Here is a 23,975-nt window from a genome sequence, read left to right as displayed (position 1 = left end):
TTCAGCCAAAAAGTGACAAAAATTCAACAAAAAAGTGACAAAAATTCAGCCAAAAAGTGACAAAAATTCAACAAAAAAGTGACAAAAATTCAACAAAAAAGTGACAAAAATTCAGCCAAAAAGTGACAAAAATTCAACAAAAAAGTGACAAAAATTCTACAAAAAAGTAAAAAAAATTCAACAAAAAAATGACAAAAAATTCAACAAAAAAGTGACACAAATTCAACAAAAAAGTGACACAAATTCAACAAAAAAGTGACACAAATTCAACCAAAAAGTGACAAAAATTCAGCCAAAAAGTGACAAAAATTCAGCCAAAAAGTGACAAAAATTCAACCAAAAAGTGACAAAAATTCAGCCAAAAAGTGACAAAAATTCAGCCAAAAAGTGACAAAAATTCAGCCAAAAAGTGACAAAAATTCAGCCAAAAAGTGACAAAAATTCAACAAAAAAGTGACAAAAATTCAGCCAAAAAGTGACAAAAATTCAACAAAAAAGTGACAAAAATTCAACAAAAAAGTGACAAAATTCAACAAAAAAATGACAAAAATTCAACCAAAATGGGACAAAAATTAAACCAAAAAATGACAAAAATTCAACCAAAAAAGTGACAAAAATTCAACAAAAAAGTGACACAAATTCAACAAAAAAAAGACAAAAATGAGACAAAAATTCAGCCAAAAAGTGACAAAAATTCAACCAAAAAGTGACAAAAATTCAATGTGTGTTAATGTGTTCCCCTCTCAGATGGACATGTGTTAATGTGTTCTTCTCTCAGATGGACATGTGTTAATGTGTTCTCTTCTCAGATGGACATGTGTGTTAATGTGTTCTCCTCTCAGATGGACATGTGTTAATGTGTTCTCCTCTCAGATGGACATGTGTGTTAATGTGTTCTCCTCTCAGATGGACATGTGTTAATGTGTTCTCCTCTCAGATGGACATGTGTTAATGTGTTCTCCTCTCAGATGGACATGTGTGTTAATGTGTTCTCCTCTCAGATGGACATGTGTGTTAATGTGTTCTCCTCTCAGATGGACCTGTGTTAATGTGTTCTTCTCTCAGATGGACATGTGTGTTAATGTGTTCTCCTCTCAGATGGACATGTGTTAATGTGTTCTCCTCTCAGATGGACATGTGTTAATGTGTTCTCCTCTCAGATGGACATGTGTTAATGTGTTCTCCTCTCAGATGGACATGTGTTAATGTGTTCTCCTCTCAGATGGACATGTGTTAATGTGTTCTCCTCTCAGATGGACATGTGTTAATGTGTTCTCCTCTCAGATGGACATGATGGACATGGACATGGACAAAATGTGACAAAAAGTGACAAAAATTCAACAAAAAATGACAAAAATTCAACAAAAATGTGACAAAAATCCAACAAAAAAAAGAAAATTCAACCAAAAAGTGACAAAAATTCAACCAAAAAAGTGACAAAAATCCAACAAAAAAGTGACACAAATTCAGCCAAAAAGTGACAAAAATTCAACAAAAAAGTGACAAAATTCAACAAAAAAGTGACAAAAATTCAACACAAAAATGACAAAAATTCAACAAAAAAGTGACACAAATTCAGCCAAAAATGACAAAAATTCAACCAAAATGGGACAAAAATTCAGCCAAAAAGTGACAAAAATTCAACACAAAAATGACAAAAATTCAACCAAAAAGTGACAAAAATTCAACCAAAAAAGTGACAAAAATCCAACAAAAAAGTGACACAAATTCAGCCAAAAAGTGACAAAAATTCAACAAAAAAGTGACAAAATTCAACAAAAAAGTGACACAAATTCAGCCAAAAAGTGACAAAAATTCAACACAAAAATGACAAAAATTCAACAAAAAAGTGACACAAATTCAGCCAAAAATGACAAAAATTCAACCAAAATGGGACACAAATTCAGCCAAAAAGTGACAAAAATTCAACACAAAAATGACAAAAATTCAACCAAAAAGTGACAAAAATTCAACACAAAAATGACAAAAATTCAACCAAAATGGGACAAAAATTCAACCAAAAATGAGACAAAAATTCAATGTGTGTTAATGTGTTCTCCTCTCAGATGGACATGTGTTAATGTGTTCTCCTCTCAGATGGACATGTGTTAATGTGTTCTCCTCTCAGATGGACCTGTGTTAATGTGTTCTCCTCTCAGATGGAGGACGGCTGCAGCGATGGGAGGAACCTGCTGTGGGTGGTGTCTGAGTGTCCGCGCTCCGCCGGGCAGATGGAGCAGTACCTGTGGTCGGCAGCAGGGGGCGCCGCAGCAGCAGCAGCAGGAGGAGACGTGTCTGAGAAGCTTCTGTCCCGCGGGCTGATGGAGATGATGGCTCAGAGGAAGGTCACGCTGCACTGGATGGACACGGCGTCGCACCAGCAGGTGAGGAGACACTGGGGGGAGCGAGGCCTCCTCTTCAGCACATTCTCCCCAGTTTAGCTTTACCCAAATTTAAAAGCTTCTTCAGAAAAAAGTGGCAGAAGAGCGACAAAAACATAGCCAAAAGAGAAGATAAAATAATCCTTTATGGATCTCACAATCCGCTGTCAGAAACACAGGAGCAGAAAGACAGAACATGTGCTTCAGGACGGCCTCCCTGATCAGGGACTGACTCCAGCGCCATTGACTTGTAGACAGTATTTAGGCAAAATATATTACGACCAATATAAACATGTGGCACAGATTTTTAAACAGGCACTTCTCACAACATTAATTAAGGACAGAACAATTAAAAAACATGAAATCGAGCATTAAAATTAAGCATTTCTTATCCATATTAAATTATTTGTGGCCCAATCATAGGTTGACTGGATTTTTTTGGTCATAAATAAAATATAATTCAACAAAATACTCTTTTTGGAAAATTTGGCTCATTACTTTCACGGTCAGAAATTACCTAAAAATATCCACAAATGAGAAAATCTTCTTTTAAACAAACTTTTTGGCAATTCCAGTTCTGTTCCCTTAATCCTAATGACTGTTCTCTTCAAAATGAGCCGTTTCCCAAAGAAATCCATTGATATTTGTGCTGGCAGTGCTCAGTGCAGGCCAGAAGCACATGTTAGCCACATGTTAGCCACATGTTAGCCACATGTTAGCCACATGTTAGCCACATGTTAGACACATGTTAGCCACATTAGCATTTAGGCACAAACTTGTTGATTTCCCAGGTGACAGTGGTGCATCTGTGTAGAGGTTCACTGTCTCTGTCCAACAATCTGCCACAGTCCAGACCAACAGTGAATGAAGACGTGTAAAAGCTGTTTTCTGAGTAAACAAGGCGGCCATTTTGTTTCGGGGGAAGGTGTGACTGACGCACCTTTATGCACTGAGCTAAATACTTCATTTTGCTTCGATTTAGTCCATGTTTGGGAGGTTTGTTGTTGCTGCTGCACTTTGTTTGACACATTTGTGAAAATATTTTTGCTTTTATAACATTTGTCACTTTGGAGAGGTTTGTGCACGATGCTAATGAGATATAGCACCAAAAAATTGAAAAGTTTACAAATCCAACACTTGGACCTAGACTTCTGAGATTTTACACACATGCTGAGCACCAGTAATTTTCGATATATAAAAAGCTATATTTTTTATACATTTTATAACTAAAGAACCTTTTTACATGTTTTTGTCACAATGTCCTTCTGAATGTACAAAGAAGCTGCTTCTTCTCCTGATACCTATGATGGTTCACATAAGAAATGTGGACAAAGTATGTTGTTTTAACAGTCATTTGAATATGGAGAGGTGACTGTTTAATTTAGCCAGGCGAGAGTACATCAAAACAGGTGCTCCTTAAAGGGGGGGGTATTCTGCAAAATGGACTTTTCCCAGCTTTCCATCATGTTATTCTGTCACTCCCTCATTAAAAACATGCCTGAAGTGTTGCCTTGGCACATTCACGTATTTCTGAGTAATCTGTAAAAACTCTGATGGCGGCCATTTTAGGGATAGGTTTGCCTGAGTCCTCCTAGGAACGCCCCCACCTCCTGGAGACGCCTCCGAGCTTTGGTCACCAGCCGAGTAACCAACCACTGCTCCTCAGCAGAACCCCCTCCCCACTGATGCCACAGACAGCGTGTGGAGGGGGCGTGTCTTAAGGCTCAGAGGTTCTTAAAGAGACAGAGGCCGATTTCAAGACATTCACGGCAGCCATTTTGAGAGAGACATTTTATACAAGGCAGTAGGGCTGCTCGATTATTGAAAAAATAATAATCACGATTATTTTTGTCATAATTGAAATCACGATTATTCAAACGATTATTTGTTGCCTTTAAAAAAATCCATCAAAAAAGTGACAAAAATCCATTAAAAAAAAGACAAAAATCCATTAAAAAAAGACAAAAATCCATTAAAAAAAGACAAAAATCCAGCAAAAAAGTGACAAAAATCCAGCAAAAAAAAGACAAAAATCCAGCAAAAAATGACAAAAATCCAGCAAAAAAGTGACAAAAATCCATAAAAAAAGACAAAAATCCAGCAAAAAATGACAAAAATCCAGCAAAAAAAATGACAAAAATCCAGCAAAAAAGTGACAAAAATCCAAAAATTAAAAATTAGAAAAAAATAAAAAAATTGAAAAAAAAATTGACAAAAAAATAGAAAAAAATAAATGAATACAAATTATAATCGATTTTTTGCGATTATGCTAATTTTGTAATCGTTATACTGTTGTAATCGAAATCGTAATCGAATTTCGATTAATTGCACAGCCCTACAAGGCAGTTATTCTACTTTACTGCATTTACAGACCAACAGAAGGTTGGTCATCATTGTAGTGAGATATAGACTGGTGCTGTGGGACTGAGAAAAAGCAGAACACCCCCTCTTTAACAGGTTAAGGGGCAAAAAGTATAAACCAAAAAATTAAATTGGATAAAACGCGATGAATAAAGTGATATTAAGCTCTTCCCCCCCTTTGTGTTGGTGCCTCTGTTTCTGAATGGTGTTTAACTTCCTGTCTTCCTCCTCTCGGGCGGTGGTAATAACGTTTGCCTCTGTGCAGGTTCTCTCGTGCCTGGACCACAGCGGTGCGGACAGTCTGACCCGCCTCCTGTCTCCTCTAGGGGGCAGGCTGCTCCCCCTCTCGTCGCTGTTGGAGCTGGTGGACGGTGTAAACGGGGGCTCGAGGCTCGGCGCCTGGTTCTCGTCCGTCTGGGGTTTTTTACTGAGCCCTGAGCCCAGTTACAGACTCCGCTTCCCCGTCACCCGAGCCGCGGTCGCCTGGAAACACGGTCAGCGCCGAACTCAGCACGCCGCGTTATAATCATCGCCATCGTCGTCATTCATGTTTGTGTGTCCTCCAGAAGGTGCAGTGGAGCGGTGCGTCCTGCAGGTGGAGCCGGTGAGCAGCTCCCAGAGGCCTCTCTCTTCTTCTGCCGAGGTGCGGCTGAAGGGCGTGGTCCCGGAGGCGGGGTTAGAGGCGGGGCCGAGCGGCGCCGAGGTCTGGGTTCTCCACAGTCCGGAGCCGGAGCGTTTCAGAGAAATCCTCCAGGAGCTGAAGCACAGACGCCTCCACATGGTTTGCACCTTTTTGCTCTAGTTTCCGGTCGGGATTAGAGCTAGCGTAAAGCTAACACAGAGCTAAAGTAAAGCTAACAGAGAGCTAAAGTAAAGCTAACAGAGAGCTAAAGTAAAGCTAACGTAGAGCTAAAGTAAAGCTAACATAGAGCTAAAGTAAAGCTAACAGAGAGCTAAAGTAAAGCTAATATAGAGCTAAAGTAAAGCTAACATAGAGCTAAAGTAAAGCTAACACAGAGCTAAAGTAAAGCTAACAGAGAGCTAAAGTAAAGCTAACATAGAGCTAAAGTAAAGCTAACGGAGATCTAAAGTAAAGCTAACAGAGAGCTAATGTAAAGCTAACGGAGAGCTAATGTAAAGCTAACGGAGAGCTAATGTAAAGCTAACGGAGAGCTAATGTAAAGCTAACGGAGAGCTAATGTAAAGCTAACGGAGAGCTAATGTAAAGCTAACGGAGAGCTAATGTAAAGCTAACGGAGAGCTAATGTAAAGCTAACGGAGAGCTAATGTAAAGCTAACGGAGAGCTAATGTAAAGCTAACGGAGAGCTAATGTAAAGCTAACGGAGAGCTAAAGTAAAGCTAACGGAGAGCTAAAGTAAAGCGAACGGAGAGCTAAAGTAAAGCTAACGGAGAGCTAAAGTAAAGCTAACGGAGAGCTAATATAAAGCTAACGGAGAGCTAATGTAAAGCTAACGGAGAGCTAACGTAAAGCTAACAGAGAGCTAACGTAAAGCTAACAGAGAACTAACGTAAAGCTAACAGAGAGCTAACGTAAAGCTAACAGAGAGCTAACGTAAAGCTAACGTAAAGCTAACGGAGAGCTAACGTAAAGCTAACGGAGAGCTAACGTAAAGCTAGCGGAGATCTAACATAAAGCTAGCGGAGATCTAACGTTAAGCTAGCGGAGAGCTAACGTAAAGCTAGCGGAGAGCTAACGTAAAGCTAACAGAGCTAACGTAAAGCTAACAGAGCTAACGTAAAGCTAACAGAGCAAGCATAAAGCTAGCAGAGAGCTAACGTAAAGCTAACAAGAGTGCTAAAGTAAAGCTAGCGTAAAGCTAACGGAGAGCTAACGGAGAGCTAACGAATAGCTAACGTATAGCTAACGGAGAGCTAACGTATAGCTAACGGAGAGCTAACGTATAGCTAACGGAGAGCTAACGTATAGCTAACGGAGAGCTAACGTATAGCTAACGGAGAGCTAACGGAGAGCTAACGTAAAGCTTACAAAGAGCTAATGTAAAGCTAACAGAGCTAACGTAAAGCTAACAGAGCTAACGTAAAGCTAACGGAGAGCTAACGTAAAGCTAACGGAGAGCTAACGTAAAGCTAACTGAGAGCTAACGTAAAGCTAACTGAGAGCTAACGTAAAGCTAACAGAGTGCTAACGTAAAGCTAACAGAGTGCTAACGTAAAGCTAACAGAGTGCTAACGTAAAGCTAACAGAGTGCTAACGTAAAGCTAACAGAGCGCTAACGTAAAGCTAACAAGAGTGCTAAAGTAAAGCTAGCGGAGAGCTAACGTATAGCTAACGTATAGCTAACGTATAGCTAACGTATAGCTAACGTATAGCTAACGTATAGCTAACGTATAGCTAACGGAGAGCTAACGGAGAGCTAACGGAGAGCTAACGGAGAGCTAACGGAGAGCTAACGGAGAGCTAACGTAAAGCTAACAGAGCTAACGTAAAGCTAACAGAGTGCTAACGTAAAGCTAACAGAGTGCTAACGTAAAGCTAGCAGAGTGCTAACGTAAAGCTAGCAGAGTGCTAACGTAAAGCTAACAGAGAGCTAACGTAAAGCTAACAGAAAGCTAACGTAAAGCTAACAGAAAGCTAACGGAGAGCTAACGTAAAGCTAACGGAGAGCTAACGTAAAGCTAACGGAGAGCTAACGTAAAGCTAACAGAGAGCTAACGTAAAGCTAACGGAGAGCTATCTGCTGCTGTATTTTATTTAGGCTTTAGGCTGAAACAGGTACTTTTTGCCTGTGATTAACACGGCTTAATTGGCAGTAATACACAATGAATATCCTGTAAGTGACAGTGATGTTGCAGATTTGGAAAGAGACAAACAATTGTCAAGGAAGTTGAATAATAATGGATGAAAACACAAAATTAAAGCAGAACAATTTAAAAAATGTGTAATAGAATTATATAAAATCACTATTATTATGGAAAAGTCAATTTTCAGAAGTTTTAACACTATTTTAATCATTATTAGGATCTATTATTAGTGATTTTGGACTTCTCCTACAGACTGCAGAGGTGTGTGAGGACGGCCTGCTTCGCTCTGCGCTGCTCTCTCCTCTGTCTCACTGCTCAGCTCTGCTCTCTCTGCTGCCCCCTGGCCCCCCGGAGGAGCTGCCTCAGTCCTACGCCCCGCTGTCTCCCCCTGAGGGCCCCGAGCTGCTGCCGGAGGTGGTCAGCTCCGTCCTGGGGGTGGTCTACAACATCATGGAGGAGGATGAAGAAGACGGTACGGCCTCTCTGCGCTGGTGTAACTGTTGTTTCTTCCGTTCCTTCTGCTTAAACGCTGCTTCTTCTTCTCCAGAGGCGGCAGATTCTCCTCCCGTCCCGCAGTGGGCGCTGCAGGAGCTCGCTCAGACTCGGTGCAACAGCGGGTTTGTCCAGAGCTGGTTTCCTCAGTCGGACTTCAGAGGCGTCAGCCCCAACCTCATGGAGAACCTCCGGTAATCAGGCTCTCTTTAAACCTGAAGCTGCGTCTGGTCTCTCCTAAACCTGGTGCCTCTGCAGGTTGCTGAATGCAGTTCCTGAAGCCTCCTGTGAGGGCGCCGTTGAGCAGGAGTTTCTGAAGGACCTGAGCGAGCTTTACCAGAGCTGCACCAACAGCAAGAAGAGACCGAAACGTAAGAGTTTAAAACAAACGCGGCCCTGACCTGTGTCTAGTTCAGTGGTTCTCAACCTTTTGGCGCCGCAACCCCCATTTAAAAAACAGTAAAAGGGGTTTGTGACCCCCGCTCGGGTCACACCGTGAGAAATAGAAATAGTAGCCGACATAATTCTTTGCTTTTTCCTCACGTCATCACGTTTTTTTTTTCATCATTTTTTTGTTGGGTATTCAACTCATTCTTGTAACTTTTTGTCATTTTTTTGTCATATTTTTGTAAATTTTTCGTCACATTTTTGTCACATTTTTGTCATTTTTTTGTACATTTTTTGTCACATTTTTGTACATTTTATGTCACATTTTATCACATTTTTGTAATGTTTTTGTCACATTTTGTCACTTTTTTGCCATTTTTGTCACATTTTTGAAACTTGATCAATTTTGTCACTTTTTTCACATTTTTGTCATTTTTTTGTCACATTTTTGTCATTTTTTTTGTCACATTTTTGTCACATTTTTGTCATTTTTTGTCACATTTTGTAATTTTTTTGTCACATTTTTGTAATTTTTTTGTCACATTTTTGTCATTTTTTTGTCATTTTTTGTCACATTTTTGTAATTTTTTTGTCACATTTTTGTCATTTTTTTGTCATTTTTTGTCACATTTTTGTAATTTTTTCGTCACATTTTTGTCATTTTTTTGTCACATTTTTGTCATTTTTTTGTCACATTTTTGTCATTTTTTTTGTCACATTTTTGTCACATTTTTGTCATTTTTTGTCACTTTTTTGTCATTTTTTTGTCACATTTTTGTAATTTTTTTGTCACATTTTTGTCATTTTTTTGTCATTTTTTGTCACATTTTTGTCACATTTTGTAATTTTTTTTGTCACTTTTTGTCATTTTTTTGTCACATTTTTGTAATTTTTTCGTCACATTTTTGTCATTTTTTTGTCACATTTTTGTCATTTTTTTGTCACATTTTTGTCATTTTTTTGTCATTTTTTGTCACATTTTGTAATTGTCTTTGTCATTTTTTTTGCCATTTTTGTGACATTTTTGCCACTTTTTCATCAATTTTTCGTCACTTTTTTGTCAAACTTTTCTCACTTTTTGTTTTCGTCTCAGTTTTGTTGCCATTTTCTCACCTTTTTTCCAGAAGCTTTTGGATTGGGGTAAAGCCAAACGGGAGAAAATGTGCTCGGTTCAGGTGGGAGTTCAGGGGTTGCTCAAGCAGTGAAACAGTGCCCCCAATTTGTCGCTGGTGGCCAAAAAGTGTACTGCATCTATATTTGCCATTGAGAATGAATGGGCGAGAGTTATGAACCTAGACTCTGTTAATCATACAGTGACGTCTTGACTGTCCCCCGTGTGTCCTGCAGGGGGCGCTCAGAGGACGCCGCTGAAGCAGAAGATGAGGACCATGAGCCGCTCGCTGCAGATGCTGAACGCGGCGCGGCTCAACGTCAAAGCCCAGAAGACGCAGGAGCCTGAGGAGAGCGAGAAGCCCAAGAGGAGGTCATCGGAGCGGGTCAAGGACAAGGAGGGCGCCGTCAGTGAGTGACACGCAGGGGGCGGGAGCACAGGGGGCGGGGCCAGGAGGGCGCCGTCAGTGAGTGACACGCAGGGGGCGGGGCCAGGAGGGCGCCGTCAGTGAGTGACACGCGGGGGGCGGGGCCAGGAGAGCGCCGTCAGTGAGTGACACGCAGGGGGCGGGGCCAGGAGGGCGCCGTCAGTGAGTGACACGCAGGGGGCGGGGCCAGGAGGGCGCCGTCAGTGAGTGACACGCAGGGGGCGGGGCCAGGAGAGCGCCGTCAGTGAGTGACACGCAGGGGGCGGGGCCAGGAGGGCGCCGTCAGTGAGTGACACGCAGGGGGCGGGGCCAGGAGGGCGCCGTCAGTGAGTGACACGCAGGGGGCGGGGCCAGGAGAGCGCCGTCAGTGAGTGACACGCAGGGGGCGGGGCCAGGAGAGCGCCGTCAGTGAGTGACACGCAGGGGGCGGGGCCAGGAGGGCGCCGTCAGTGAGTGACACGCAGGGGGCGGGGCCAGGAGAGCGCCGTCAGTGAGTGACACGCAGGGGGCGGGGCCAGGAGAGCGCCGTCAGTGAGTGACACGCAGGGGGCGGGGCCAGGAGGGTGCCGTCAGTGAGTGACACGCGGGGGGCGGGGCCAGGAGGGCGCCGTCAGTGAGTGACACGCAGGGGGCGGGGCCAGGAGAGCGCCGTCAGTGAGTGACACGCAGGGGGCGGGGCCAGGAGGGCGCCGTCAGTGAGTGACACGCAGGGGGCGGGGCCAGGAGGGCGCCGTCAGTGAGTGACACGCAGGGGGCGGGGCCAGGAGAGCGCCGTCAGTGAGTGACACGCAGGGGGCGGGGCCAGGAGGGCGCCGTCAGTGAGTGACACGCAGGGGGCGGGGCCAGGAGGGCGCCGTCAGTGAGTGACACGCAGGGGGCGGGGCCAGGAGAGCGCCGTCAGTGAGTGACACGCAGGGGGCGGGGCCAGGAGAGCGCCGTCAGTGAGTGACACGCAGGGGGCGGGGCCAGGAGAGCGCCGTCAGTGAGTGACACGCAGGGGGCGGGGCCAGGAGGGCGCCGTCAGTGAGTGACACGCAGGGGGCGGGGCCAGGAGGGCGCCGTCAGTGAGTGACACGCGGGGGGCGGGGCCAGGAGGGCGCCGTCAGTGAGTGACACGCAGGGGGCGGGGCCAGGAGGACGGCGTCAGTGAGTGACACGCAGGGGGCGGGGCCAGGAGGGCGCCGTCAGTGAGTGACACGCGGGGGGCGGGGCCAGGAGGGCGCCGTCAGTGAGTGACACGCAGGGGGCGGGGCCAGGAGAGCGCCGTCAGTGAGTGACACGCAGGGGGCGGGGCCAGGAGGGCGCCGTCAGTGAGTGACACGCAGGGGGCGGGGCCAGGAGGGCGCCGTCAGTGAGTGACACGCAGGGGGCGGGGCCAGGAGAGCGCCGTCAGTGAGTGACACGCAGGGGGCGGGGCCAGGAGGGCGCCGTCAGTGAGTGACACGCGGGGGGCGGGAGCACAGGGGGCGGGGCCAGGAGGGCGCCGTCAGTGAGTGACACGCAGGGGGCGGGGCCAAGAGCACGGGGGCGGGGCCAGGAGAATGCCGTCAGTGAGTGACACGCAGGGGGCGGGGCCAGGAGGGCGCCGTCAGTGAGTGACACGCAGGGGGCGGGGCCAGGAGTGAGCCGTCAGTGAGTGACACGCAGGGGGCGGGGCCAGGAGGGCGCAGTCAGTGAGTGACACGCAGGGGCGGGGCCAGGAGGGCGCCGTCAGTGAGTGACACGCAGGGGGCGGGGCCAGGAGGGTGCCGTCAGTGAGTGACACGCAGGGGGCGGGAGCACAGGGGGCGGGGCCAGGAGGGCGCCGTCAGTGAGTGACACGCAGGGGGCGGGGCCAGGAGAGCGCCGTCAGTGAGTGACACGCAGGGGGCGGGGCCAGGAGGGCGCCGTCAGTGAGTGACACGCAGGGGGCGGGGCCAGGAGAGCGCCGTCAGTGAGTGACACGCAGGGGGCGGGGCCAGGAGAGCGCCGTCAGTGAGTGACACGCAGGGGGCGGGGCCAGGAGGGCGCCGTCAGTGAGTGACACGCAGGGGGCGGGGCCAGGAGAGCGCCGTCAGTGAGTGACACGCAGGGGGCGGGGCCAGGAGAGCGCCGTCAGTGAGTGACACGCAGGGGGCGGGGCCAGGAGGGCGCCGTCAGTGAGTGACACGCGGGGGGCGGGGCCAGGAGGGCGCCGTCAGTGAGTGACACGCAGGGGGCGGGGCCAGGAGGACGGCGTCAGTGAGTGACACGCAGGGGGCGGGGCCAGGAGGGCGCCGTCAGTGAGTGACACGCAGGGGGCGGGGCCAGGAGGACGGCGTCAGTGAGTGACACGCAGGGGCGGGGCCAGGAGGGCGCCGTCAGTGAGTGACACGCGGGGGGCGGGGCCAGGAGGGCGCCGTCAGTGAGTGACACGCAGGGGGCGGGGCTAAGAGCACAGGGGGCGGGGCCAGGAGGGCGCCGTCAGTGAGTGACACGCAGGGGGCGGGGCCAGGAGGGCGCCGTCAGTGAGTGACACGCAGGGGGCGGGGCCAGGAGAGCGCCGTCAGTGAGTGACACGCAGGGGGCGGGGCCAGGAGGGCGCCGTCAGTGAGTGACACGCAGGGGGCGGGGCCAGGAGGGCGCCGTCAGTGAGTGACACGCAGGGGGCGGGGCCAGGAGAGCGCCGTCAGTGAGTGACACGCAGGGGGCGGGGCCAGGAGAGCGCCGTCAGTGAGTGACACGCAGGGGGCGGGGCCAGGAGGGCGCCGTCAGTGAGTGACACGCAGGGGGCGGGGCCAGGAGAGCGCCGTCAGTGAGTGACACGCAGGGGGCGGGGCCAGGAGGGCGCCGTCAGTGAGTGACACGCAGGGGGCGGGGCCAGGAGGGCGCCGTCAGTGAGTGACACGCGGGGGGCGGGAGCACAGGGGGCGGGGCCAGGAGGGCGCCGTCAGTGAGTGACACGCAGGGGGCGGGGCCAAGAGCACGGGGGCGGGGCCAGGAGGGTGCCGTCAGTGAGTGACACGCAGGGGGCGGGGCCAGGAGTGAGCCGTCAGTGAGTGACACGCAGGGGGCGGGGCCAGGAGGGCGCAGTCAGTGAGTGACACGCAGGGGCGGGGCCAGGAGTGAGCCGTCAGTGAGTGACACGCAGGGGGCGGGGCCAGGAGTGAGCCGTCAGTGAGTGACACGCAGGGGGCGGGGCCAGGAGGGCGCAGTCAGTGAGTGACACGCAGGGGCGGGGCCAGGAGTGAGCCGTCAGTGAGTGACACGCAGGGGGCGGGAGCACAGGGGGCGGGGCCAGGAGGGCGCAGTCAGTGAGTGACACGCAGGGGGCGGGGCCAGGAGGGCGCCGTCAGTGAGTGACACGCGGGGGGCGGGGCCAGGAGGGCGCCGTCAGTGAGTGACACGCAGGGGGCGGGGCCAGGAGGACGGCGTCAGTGAGTGACACGCAGGGGGCGGGGCCAGGAGGGCGCCGTCAGTGAGTGACACGCAGGGGGCGGGGCCAGGAGGACGGCGTCAGTGAGTGACACGCAGGGGCGGGGCCAGGAGGGCGCCGTCAGTGAGTGACACGCGGGGGGCGGGGCCAGGAGGGCGCCGTCAGTGAGTGACACGCAGGGGGCGGGGCTAAGAGCACAGGGGGCGGGGCCAGGAGGGCGCCGTCAGTGAGTGACACGCAGGGGGCGGGGCCAGGAGGGCGCCGTCAGTGAGTGACACGCAGGGGGCGGGGCCAGGAGAGCGCCGTCAGTGAGTGACACGCAGGGGGCGGGGCCAGGAGGGCGCCGTCAGTGAGTGACACGCAGGGGGCGGGGCCAGGAGGGCGCCGTCAGTGAGTGACACGCAGGGGGCGGGGCCAGGAGAGCGCCGTCAGTGAGTGACACGCAGGGGGCGGGGCCAGGAGAGCGCCGTCAGTGAGTGACACGCAGGGGGCGGGGCCAGGAGGGCGCCGTCAGTGAGTGACACGCAGGGGGCGGGGCCAGGAGAGCGCCGTCAGTGAGTGACACGCAGGGGGCGGGGCCAGGAGGGCGCCGTCAGTGAGTGACACGCAGGGGGCGGGGCCAGGAGGGCGCCGTCAGTGAGTGACACGCGGGGGGCGGGAGCACAGGGGGCGGGGCCAGGAGGGCGCCGTCAGTGAGTGACACGCAGGGGGCGGGGCCAAGAGCACGGGGGCGGGGCCAGGAGGGTGCCGTCAGTGAGTGACACGCAGGGGGCGGGGCCAGGAGTGAGCCGTCAGTGAGTGACACGCAGGGGGCGGGGCCAGGAGGGCGCAGTCAGTGAGTGACACGCAGGGGCGGGGCCAGGAGTGAGCCGTCAGTGAGTGACACGCAGGGGGCGGGGCCAGGAGTGAGCCGTCAGTGAGTGACACGCAGGGGGCGGGGCCAGGAGGGCGCAGTCAGTGAGTGACACGCAGGGGCGGGGCCAGGAGTGAGCCGTCAGTGAGTGACACGCAGGGGGCGGGAGCACAGGGGGCGGGGCCAGGAGGGCGCAGTCAGTGAGTGACACGCAGGGGCGGGGCCAGGAGGACGCCGTCAGTGAGTGACACGCAGGGGCGGGGCCAGGAGGGCGCCGTCAGTGAGTGACACGCAGGGGGCGGGAGCACAGGGGGCGGGGCCAGGAGGACGGCGTCAGTGAGTGACACGCAGGGGCGGGGCCAGGAGGGCGCCGTCAGTGAGTGACACGCAGGGGGCGGGGCCAGGAGGGCGCCGTCAGTGAGTGACACGCAGGGGGCGGGGCCAGGAGAGCGCCGTCAGTGAGTGACACGCAGGGGGCGGGGCCAGGAGGGCGCCGTCAGTGAGTGACACGCAGGGGGCGGGGCCAGGAGAGCGCCGTCAGTGAGTGACACGCAGGGGGCGGGGCCAGGAGGGCGCCGTCAGTGAGTGACACGCAGGGGGCGGGGCCAGGAGGGCGCCGTCAGTGAGTGACACGCAGGGGGCGGGGCCAGGAGGGCGCCGTCAGTGAGTGACACGCAGGGGGCGGGGCCAGGAGGGCGCCGTCAGTGAGTGACACGCAGGGGGCGGGGCCAGGAGGGCGCCGTCAGTGAGTTACACACAGGGGGCGGGGCCAGGAGGGCGCCGTCAGTGAGTGACACGCAGGGGGCGGGGACAGGAGGGCGCCGTCAGTGAGTTACACACAGGGGGCGGGGCCAGGAGGGCGCCGTCAGTGAGTGACACGCAGGGGGCGGGGCCAGGAGGGCGCCGTCAGTGAGTTACACACAGGGGGCGGGGCCAGGAGGGCGCCGTCAGTGAGTGACACGCAGGGGGCGGGGACAGGAGGGCGCCGTCAGTGAGTTACACACAGGGGGCGGGGCCAGGAGGGCGCCGTCAGTGAGTTACACACGGGGGGCGGGGCCAGGAGCATGGGGGGTGGGGCCAGGAGCATGGGGGATGGGGCCAGGAGAATGCCGTCAGTGAGTGTTTAGTAAAGACGCTCATTTTAAAAGTCTGTGATCAGCGCTGCATAATAAAAGGCTATCGTCCTGCCAGGGCGGGGGCGCTGAAGGTGGGGCGGCCAAAATAATGGGACTAAGATAAAACGATTGGTCCCTGAGTCTGACTTCAGACCCTGTGTCTCTGCTGCAGGTTTCTCCTCTGAGGCGGAGCTGCTGCAGTTTCTGAAGGAAACCTACAGGAAAACAGTGTCAGATCAAAGCTTCGGAGTCGGCGCTGGAGTCAGGCAGCTGCTGTCGGCTCTGAGAGCTCACCTGAGCACAGACTGTCAGGTACGTCACAGGTGCTCCTGTACCTGAGCAACAACTGTCAGGTACGTCACAGGTGCTCCTGTACCTGAGCACAGACTGTCAGGTACGTCACAGGTGCTCCTGTACCTGAGCACAGACTGTCAGGTACGTTACAGGTGCTCCTGTTACTGAGCACAGACTGTCAGGTACGTCACAGGTGCTCCTGTACCTGAGCACAGACTGTCAGGTACGTCACAGGTGCTCCTGTACCTGAGCAACGACTGTCAGGTACGTCACAGCTGCTCCTGTACCTGAGCAACGACTGTCAGGTACGTCACAGGTGCTCCTGTACCTGAGCACAGACTGTCAGGTACGTCACAGGTGCTCCTGTACCTGAGCACAGACTGTCAGGTACGTCCCAGGTGCTCCTGTACCTGAGCACAGACTGTCAGGTACGTCACAGCTGCTCCTGTACCTGAGCAACGACTGTCAGGTACGTCACAGGTGCTCCTGTACCTGAGCACAGACTGTCAGGTACGTCACAGGTGCTCCTGTACCTGAGCAACGACTGTCAGGTACGTCACAGGTGCTCCTGTACCTGAGCACAGACTGTCAGGTACGTCACAGGTGCTCCTGTACCTGAGCAACGACTGTCAGGTACGTCACAGGTGCTCCTGTACCTGAGCACAGACTGTCAGGTACGTCACAGGTGCTCCTGTACCTGAGCACAGACTGTCAGGTACGTCACAGGTGCTCCTGTACCTGAGCACAGACTGTCAGGTACGTCACAGGTGCTCCTGTAACAGCACAGACTGTCAGGTACGTCACAGGTGCTCCTGTACCTGAGCACAGACTGTCAGGTACGTCACAGGTGCTCCTGTACCTGAGCACAGACTGTCAGGTACGTCACAGGTGCTCCTGTAACAGCACAGACTGTCAGGTACGTCACAGGTGCTCCTGTACCTGAGCACAGACTGTCAGGTACGTCCCAGGTGCTCCTGTACCTGAGCACAGACTGTCAGGTACGTCACAGGTGCTCCTGTAACTGAGCAACGACTGTCAGGTACGTCACAGGTGCTCCTGTAACTGAGCACAGACTGTCAGGTACGTCACAGGTGCTCCTGTAACAGCACAGACTGTCAGGTACGTCACAGGTGCTCCTGTACCTGAGCAACGACTGTCAGGTACGTCACAGGTGCTCCTGTAACTGAGCACAGACTGTCAGGTACGTCACAGGTGCTCCTGTTCCTGAGCAACGACTGTCAGGTACGACACAGATGCTCCTGTACCTGAGCAACGACTGTCAGGTACGTCACAGATGCTCCTGTACCTGAGCAACGACTGTCAGGTACGACACAGATGCTCCTGTACCTGAGCACAGACTGTCAGGTACGTCACAGGTGCTCCTGTACCTGAGCAACGACTGTCAGGTACGTCACAGATGCTCCTGTACCTGAGCACAGACTGTCAGGTACGTCACAGGTGCTCCTGTACCTGAGCAACGACTGTCAGGTACGTCACAGATGCTCCTGTACCTGAGCACAGACTGTCAGGTACGTCACAGGTGCTCCTGTAACAGCACAGACTGTCAGGTACGTCACAGGTGCTCCTGTACCTGAGCACAGACTGTCAGGTACGTCACAGGTGCTCCTGTACCTGAGCACAGACTGTCAGGTACGTCACAGGTGCTCCTGTACCTGAGCACAGACTGTCAGGTACGTCACAGGTGCTCCTGTACCTGAGCACAGACTGTCAGGTACGTCACAGGTGCTCCTGTAACTGAGCACAGACTGTCAGGTACGTCACAGGTGCTCCTGTAACTGAGCACAGACTGTCAGGTACGTCACAGGTGCTCCTGTACCTGAGCAACGACTGTCAGGTACGTCACAGGTGCTCCTGTAACTGAGCACAGACTGTCAGGTACGTCACAGGTGCTCCTGTAACTGAGCACAGACTGTCAGGTACGTCACAGGTGCTCCTGTACCTGAGCAACGACTGTCAGGTACGTCACAGGTGCTCCTGTAACAGCACAGACTGTCAGGTACGTCACAGGTGCTCCTGTAACTGAGCACAGACTGTCAGGTACGTCACAGGTGCTCCTGTAACTGAGCACAGACTGTCAGGTACGTCACAGGTGCTCCTGTACCTGAGCACAGACTGTCAGGTACGTCACAGGTGCTCCTGTACCTGAGCACAGACTGTCAGGTACGTCACAGGTGCTCCTGTAACAGCACAGACTGTCAGGTACGTCACAGGTGCTCCTGTACCTGAGCACAGACTGTCAGGTACGTCACAGGTGCTCCTGTACCTGAGCACAGACTGTCAGGTACGTCACAGGTGCTCCTGTACCAGCACAGACTGTCAGGTACGTCACAGGTGCTCCTGTACCTGAGCACAGACTGTCAGGTACGTCACAGGTGCTCCTGTACCTGAGCAACGACTGTCAGGTACGTCACAGGTGCTCCTGTACCTGAGCACAGACTGTCAGGTACGTCACAGGTGCTCCTGTAACTGAGCACAGACTGTCAGGTACGTCACAGGTGCTCCTGTACCTGAGCAACGACTGTCAGGTACGTCACAGATGCTCCTGTACCTGAGCAACGACTGTCAGGTACGTCACAGGTGCTCCTGTACCAGCACAGACTGTCAGGTACGTCACAGGTGCTCCTGTACCTGAGCACAGACTGTCAGGTACGTCACAGGTGCTCCTGTACCTGAGCAACGACTGTCAGGTACGTCACAGGTGCTCCTGTACCTGAGCACAGACTGTCAGGTACGTCACAGGTGCTCCTGTACCTGAGCACAGACTGTCAGGTACGTCCCAGGTGCTCCTGTACCTGAGCACAGACTGTCAGGTACGTCACAGATGCTCCTGTACCTGAGCACAGACTGTCAGGTACGACACAGATGCTCCTGTACCTGAGCACAGACTGTCAGGTACGTCACAGGTGCTCCTGTACCTGAGCAACGACTGTCAGGTACGTCACAGGTGCTCCTGTAACTGAGCACAGACTGTCAGGTACGTCACAGGTGCTCCTGTAACAGCACAGACTGTCAGGTACGTCACAGGTGCTCCTGTAACTGAGCACAGACTGTCAGGTACGTCACAGGTGCTCCTGTAACTGAGCACAGACTGTCAGGTACGTCACAGGTGCTCCTGTACCTGAGCACAGACTGTCAGGTACGTCACAGGTGCTCCTGTACCTGAGCACAGACTGTCAGGTACGTCACAGGTGCTCCTGTAACAGCACAGACTGTCAGGTACGTCACAGGTGCTCCTGTACCTGAGCACAGACTGTCAGGTACGTCACAGGTGCTCCTGTACCTGAGCACAGACTGTCAGGTATGTCACAGGTGCTCCTGTACCTGAGCAACGACTGTCAGGTACGTCACAGGTGCTCCTGTACCTGAGCACAGACTGTCAGGTACGTCACAGGTGCTCCTGTAACTGAGCACAGACTGTCAGGTACGTCACAGGTGCTCCTGTACCTGAGCACAGACTGTCAGGTACGTCACAGGTGCTCCTGTACCTGAGCACAGACTGTCAGGTACGTCACAGGTGCTCCTGTACCTGAGCACAGACTGTCAGGTACGTCACAGGTGCTCCTGTTCCTGAGCACAGACTGTCAGGTACGTCACAGGTGCTCCTGTACCTGAGCACAGACTGTCAGGTACGTCACAGGTGCTCCTGTACCTGAGCACAGACTGTCAGGTACGTCACAGGTGCTCCTGTACCTGAGCAACGACTGTCAGGTACGTCACAGGTGCTCCTGTACCTGAGCACAGACTGTCAGGTACGTCACAGGTGCTCCTGTACCTGAGCACAGACTGTCAGGTACGTCCCAGGTGCTCCTGTACCTGAGCACAGACTGTCAGGTACGTCACAGGTGCTCCTGTACCTGAGCACAGACTGTCAGGTACGTCACAGGTGCTCCTGTACCTGAGCACAGACTGTCAGGTACGTCACAGGTGCTCCTGTACCTGAGCACAGACTGTCAGGTACGTCCCAGGTGCTCCTGTACCTGAGCACAGACTGTCAGGTACGTCACAGGTGCTCCTGTACCTGAGCACAGACTGTCAGGTACGTCACAGGTGCTCCTGTACCTGAGCACAGACTGTCAGGTACGTCACAGGTGCTCCTGTACCTGAGCACAGACTGTCAGGTACGTCACAGGTGCTCCTGTACCTGAGCACAGACTGTCAGGTACGTCACAGGTGCTCCTGTTCCTGAGCACAGACTGTCAGGTACGTCACAGGTGCTCCTGTACCTGAGCAACGACTGTCAGGTACGTCACAGGTGCTCCTGTACCTGAGCAACGACTGTCAGGTACGTCACAGGTGCTCCTGTACCTGAGCACAGACTGTCAGGTACGTCACAGGTGCTCCTGTAACTGAGCACAGACTGTCAGGTACGTCACAGGTGCTCCTGTAACAGCACAGACTGTCAGGTACGTCACAGGTGCTCCTGTACCTGAGCACAGACTGTCAGGTACGTCACAGGTGCTCCTGTAACTGAGCACAGACTGTCAGGTACGTCACAGGTGCTCCTGTAACAGCACAGACTGTCAGGTACGTCACAGGTGCTCCTGTACCTGAGCACAGACTGTCAGGTACGTCACAGGTGCTCCTGTACCTGAGCACAGACTGTCAGGTACGTCACAGGTGCTCCTGTACCAGCACAGACTGTCAGGTACGTCACAGGTGCTCCTGTACCTGAGCACAGACTGTCAGGTACGTCACAGGTGCTCCTGTACCTGAGCAACGACTGTCAGGTACGTCACAGGTGCTCCTGTACCTGAGCACAGACTGTCAGGTACGTCACAGGTGCTCCTGTAACTGAGCACAGACTGTCAGGTACGTCACAGGTGCTCCTGTAACAGCACAGACTGTCAGGTACGTCACAGGTGCTCCTGTACCTGAGCACAGACTGTCAGGTACGTCACAGGTGCTCCTGTACCTGAGCAACGACTGTCAGGTACGTCACAGGTGCTCCTGTACCTGAGCACAGACTGTCAGGTACGTCACAGGTGCTCCTGTACCTGAGCACAGACTGTCAGGTACGTCCCAGGTGCTCCTGTACCTGAGCACAGACTGTCAGGTACGTCACAGGTGCTCCTGTACCTGAGCACAGACTGTCAGGTACGTCACAGGTGCTCCTGTACCTGAGCACAGACTGTCAGGTACGTCACAGGTGCTCCTGTACCTGAGCACAGACTGTCAGGTACGTCACAGGTGCTCCTGTACCTGAGCAACGACTGTCAGGTACGTCACAGGTGCTCCTGTAACTGAGCACAGACTGTCAGGTACGTCACAGGTGCTCCTGTAACAGCACAGACTGTCAGGTACGTCACAGGTGCTCCTGTAACTGAGCACAGACTGTCAGGTACGTCACAGGTGCTCCTGTAACTGAGCACAGACTGTCAGGTACGTCACAGGTGCTCCTGTACCTGAGCACAGACTGTCAGGTACGTCACAGGTGCTCCTGTAACAGCACAGACTGTCAGGTACGTCACAGGTGCTCCTGTACCTGAGCACAGACTGTCAGGTACGTCACAGGTGCTCCTGTACCTGAGCACAGACTGTCAGGTATGTCACAGGTGCTCCTGTACCTGAGCACAGACTGTCAGGTACGTCACAGGTGCTCCTGTACCTGAGCACAGACTGTCAGGTACGTCCCAGGTGCTCCTGTACCTGAGCACAGACTGTCAGGTACGTCACAGGTGCTCCTGTAACAGCACAGACTGTCAGGTACGTCACAGGTGCTCCTGTAACAGCACAGACTGTCAGGTACGTCACAGGTGCTCCTGTACCTGAGCAACGACTGTCAGGTACGTCACAGGTGCTCCTGTACCTGAGCACAGACTGTCAGGTACGTCACAGGTGCTCCTGTACCTGAGCACAGACTGTCAGGTACGTCACAGGGGCTCCTGTACCTGAGCACAGACTGTCAGGTACGTCACAGGTGCTCCTGTACCTGAGCACAGACTGTCAGGTACGTCACAGGTGCTCCTGTACCTGAGCACAGACTGTCAGGTACGTCCCAGGTGCTCCTGTACCTGAGCAACGACTGTCAGGTACGTCACAGGTGCTCCTGTAACTGAGCACAGACTGTCAGGTACGTCACAGGTGCTCCTGTAACAGCACAGACTGTCAGGTACGTCACAGGTGCTCCTGTACCTGAGCACAGACTGTCAGGTACGTCACAGGTGCTCCTGTACCTGAGCAACGACTGTCAGGTACGTCACAGGTGCTCCTGTACCTGAGCACAGACTGTCAGGTACGTCACAGGTGCTCCTGTAACAGCACAGACTGTCAGGTACGTCACAGGTGCTCCTGTAACTGAGCACAGACTGTCAGGTACGTCACAGGTGCTCCTGTACCTGAGCACAGACTGTCAGGTACGTCACAGGACAGGGGCTCCTGTAACAGCACAGACTGTCAGGTACGTCACAGGTGCTCCTGTACCTGAGCACAGACTGTCAGGTACGTCACAGGTGCTCCTGTACCTGAGCAACGACTGTCAGGTACGTCACAGGTGCTCCTGTACCTGAGCACAGACTGTCAGGTACGTCACAGGTGCTCCTGTACCTGAGCACAGACTGTCAGGTACGTCACAGGTGCTCCTGTACCTGAGCACAGACTGTCAGGTACGTCACAGGTGCTCCTGTACCTGAGCACAGACTGTCAGGTACGTCACAGGTGCTCCTGTACCTGAGCACAGACTGTCAGGTACGTCACAGGTGCTCCTGTACCTGAGCACAGACTGTCAGGTACGTCACAGGTGCTCCTGTACCTGAGCACAGACTGTCAGGTACGTCACAGGTGCTCCTGTAACAGCACAGACTGTCAGGTACGTCACAGGTGCTCCTGTTACTGCCTTTATCCCTGAGACTCACTTGTTTGTAACATCCCTGTGTTCCTGTAGCAGCAGGGGGCGCTGGTGCAGACTCACCTGTTGAAGAGCGGACGGGACGTGAGGCAGCAGTACGGCGCCGCGGGACACGGCGCCGCGGGAGACGGCGCCGCGGGAGACGGCGCCGCGGGACACGGCGAGGACAAGACCAGGGAGTGCGTTCAGTCTCGTAAAGCTTGGCCGTTTTGACTCTGAAGGTTCTATGAAGGTTCTAACCTGTGGTTCTGAAGGTGCCAGCTGCAGGCGCTGCTGAGGCTGGAGACCTGTCGCCTGGTCTGCTCCAGGACCATGGACGCCGGGGACGCCGTGGACGCTCAGCAGATGGCAGAGGAGGTACAGAACCAGGGTCACTGTCAATTCATTTTTTTATTTTTGGGCTCAGAAATCTGGTTTTGAATGTTACATTAGACTTAAGTATTACAATGATATTTGACCGTTTGAACATTTGTGGGACTGTGCTCTCGTTGTATCAGATCTTCTGAACCTGTGTTCCAGGTGGCTGAGATGCTGCGGATCATCTCTCTGACCAAAGACCCGGTGTTTGTGACCAGGTTCCTCCAGGACGAGCTGCTCCTTCCACAGTAACGTTTGAGCCTCTTCTCTCTCCTCACACACAGGACCACACGAGACACCATTCAAAATGCAAAACCCCGCCCCAAATCAGCCATTGTCCAATCAGATTTCATAGAAACACTATCTGTCCTCCAGATCTTCTCCCATAGAAATTAAGAACATCATGTTGTTTCCCCTTTGAAAGCTGGAAAAACCCTGGAGCTCCTTAAACGCAACATCTCAGTCGTGTGAATCAGCAGCTTTCACCCTGGTGACGCTCCTCCTCTCTCCTCCTCTCTCTCCTCTCTCCTCTCTCCTCCTCTCTCCTCCTCTCTCCTCCTCTCTCCTCCTCTCTCCTCCTCTCTCCTCTCCCCTCCTCTCTCCTCTCTCCTCCTCTCCTCCTCTCCTCTCCTCTCTCCTCTTGCAGCTTCCTGTCCTCCATCCCCCGTGTCCTGGCAGACGTGTACCTCTCCCTGGGCTCGCAGCTCCCTGACTGCCTGACGGCGCTCCTGCCCTCGGACTTCTTCAGCGACGACTCTGTGAACCGAGAGTCTCCGTCAGAAGGTTCTGCGGCGAGTGGAGGAGGAGGAGGAGGAGGAGGAGGAGGAGGAGGAGGAGAGGACGGAGACGAGGGAGACGAGCTGCAGGAGCTGAGGGCGCGCTCCAACGCCAACAGGAGGTCAGTAACACACAGGGCTGGGTATTGTTAAAGGATGGCGGCCATTTTAGGGATAGGTTTGCCTGAGTCCTCCTAGGAACGCCCCCACCTCCTGGAGACGCCTCCGAGCTTTGGTCACCAGCCGAGTAACCAACCACTGCTCCTCAGCAGAACCCCCTCCCCACTGATGCCACAGACAGCGTGTGGAGGGGGCGTGTCGGAAAGGGGTTCTTAATCTCTTAACTCCCACCTGAACAGATCTCATTTTCTCCAGTT

The 23,975-nt window shown here is 53.2% G+C and overlaps 1 protein-coding gene across 1 annotated transcript in view; it reads left to right on the top strand.

Annotated features, from left to right (window-relative positions):
- Positions 1 to 23,975, top strand: part of ticrr (TopBP1-interacting, checkpoint, and replication regulator) — a 75,464-nt gene that overhangs the window by 11,132 nt on the left and 40,357 nt on the right. Inside the window, exons 4-16 of the mRNA XM_079583156.1 lie at positions 2,160 to 2,384; positions 5,008 to 5,236; positions 5,309 to 5,523; positions 7,780 to 7,999; positions 8,075 to 8,213; positions 8,278 to 8,390; positions 9,754 to 9,927; positions 15,479 to 15,618; positions 22,502 to 22,644; positions 22,720 to 22,822; positions 22,985 to 23,070; positions 23,469 to 23,617; positions 23,648 to 23,720. Of these exons, the coding sequence (XP_079439282.1) occupies positions 2,160 to 2,384; positions 5,008 to 5,236; positions 5,309 to 5,523; positions 7,780 to 7,999; positions 8,075 to 8,213; positions 8,278 to 8,390; positions 9,754 to 9,927; positions 15,479 to 15,618; positions 22,502 to 22,644; positions 22,720 to 22,822; positions 22,985 to 23,070; positions 23,469 to 23,617; positions 23,648 to 23,720 (2,009 nt within the window). The remainder of the gene's footprint in view (positions 1 to 2,159; positions 2,385 to 5,007; positions 5,237 to 5,308; positions 5,524 to 7,779; positions 8,000 to 8,074; positions 8,214 to 8,277; positions 8,391 to 9,753; positions 9,928 to 15,478; positions 15,619 to 22,501; positions 22,645 to 22,719; positions 22,823 to 22,984; positions 23,071 to 23,468; positions 23,618 to 23,647; positions 23,721 to 23,975) is intronic.

This window comes from Gobius niger, assembly GCF_951799975.1.
Source record: "Gobius niger genome assembly, contig: SCAFFOLD_32, whole genome shotgun sequence".
NCBI classification, from domain to species: domain Eukaryota; kingdom Metazoa; phylum Chordata; class Actinopteri; order Gobiiformes; family Gobiidae; genus Gobius; species Gobius niger.
The sequence above is the reverse complement of the archived record's forward strand: the minus strand, read 5'-3'. Positions and strand labels throughout refer to the sequence as shown.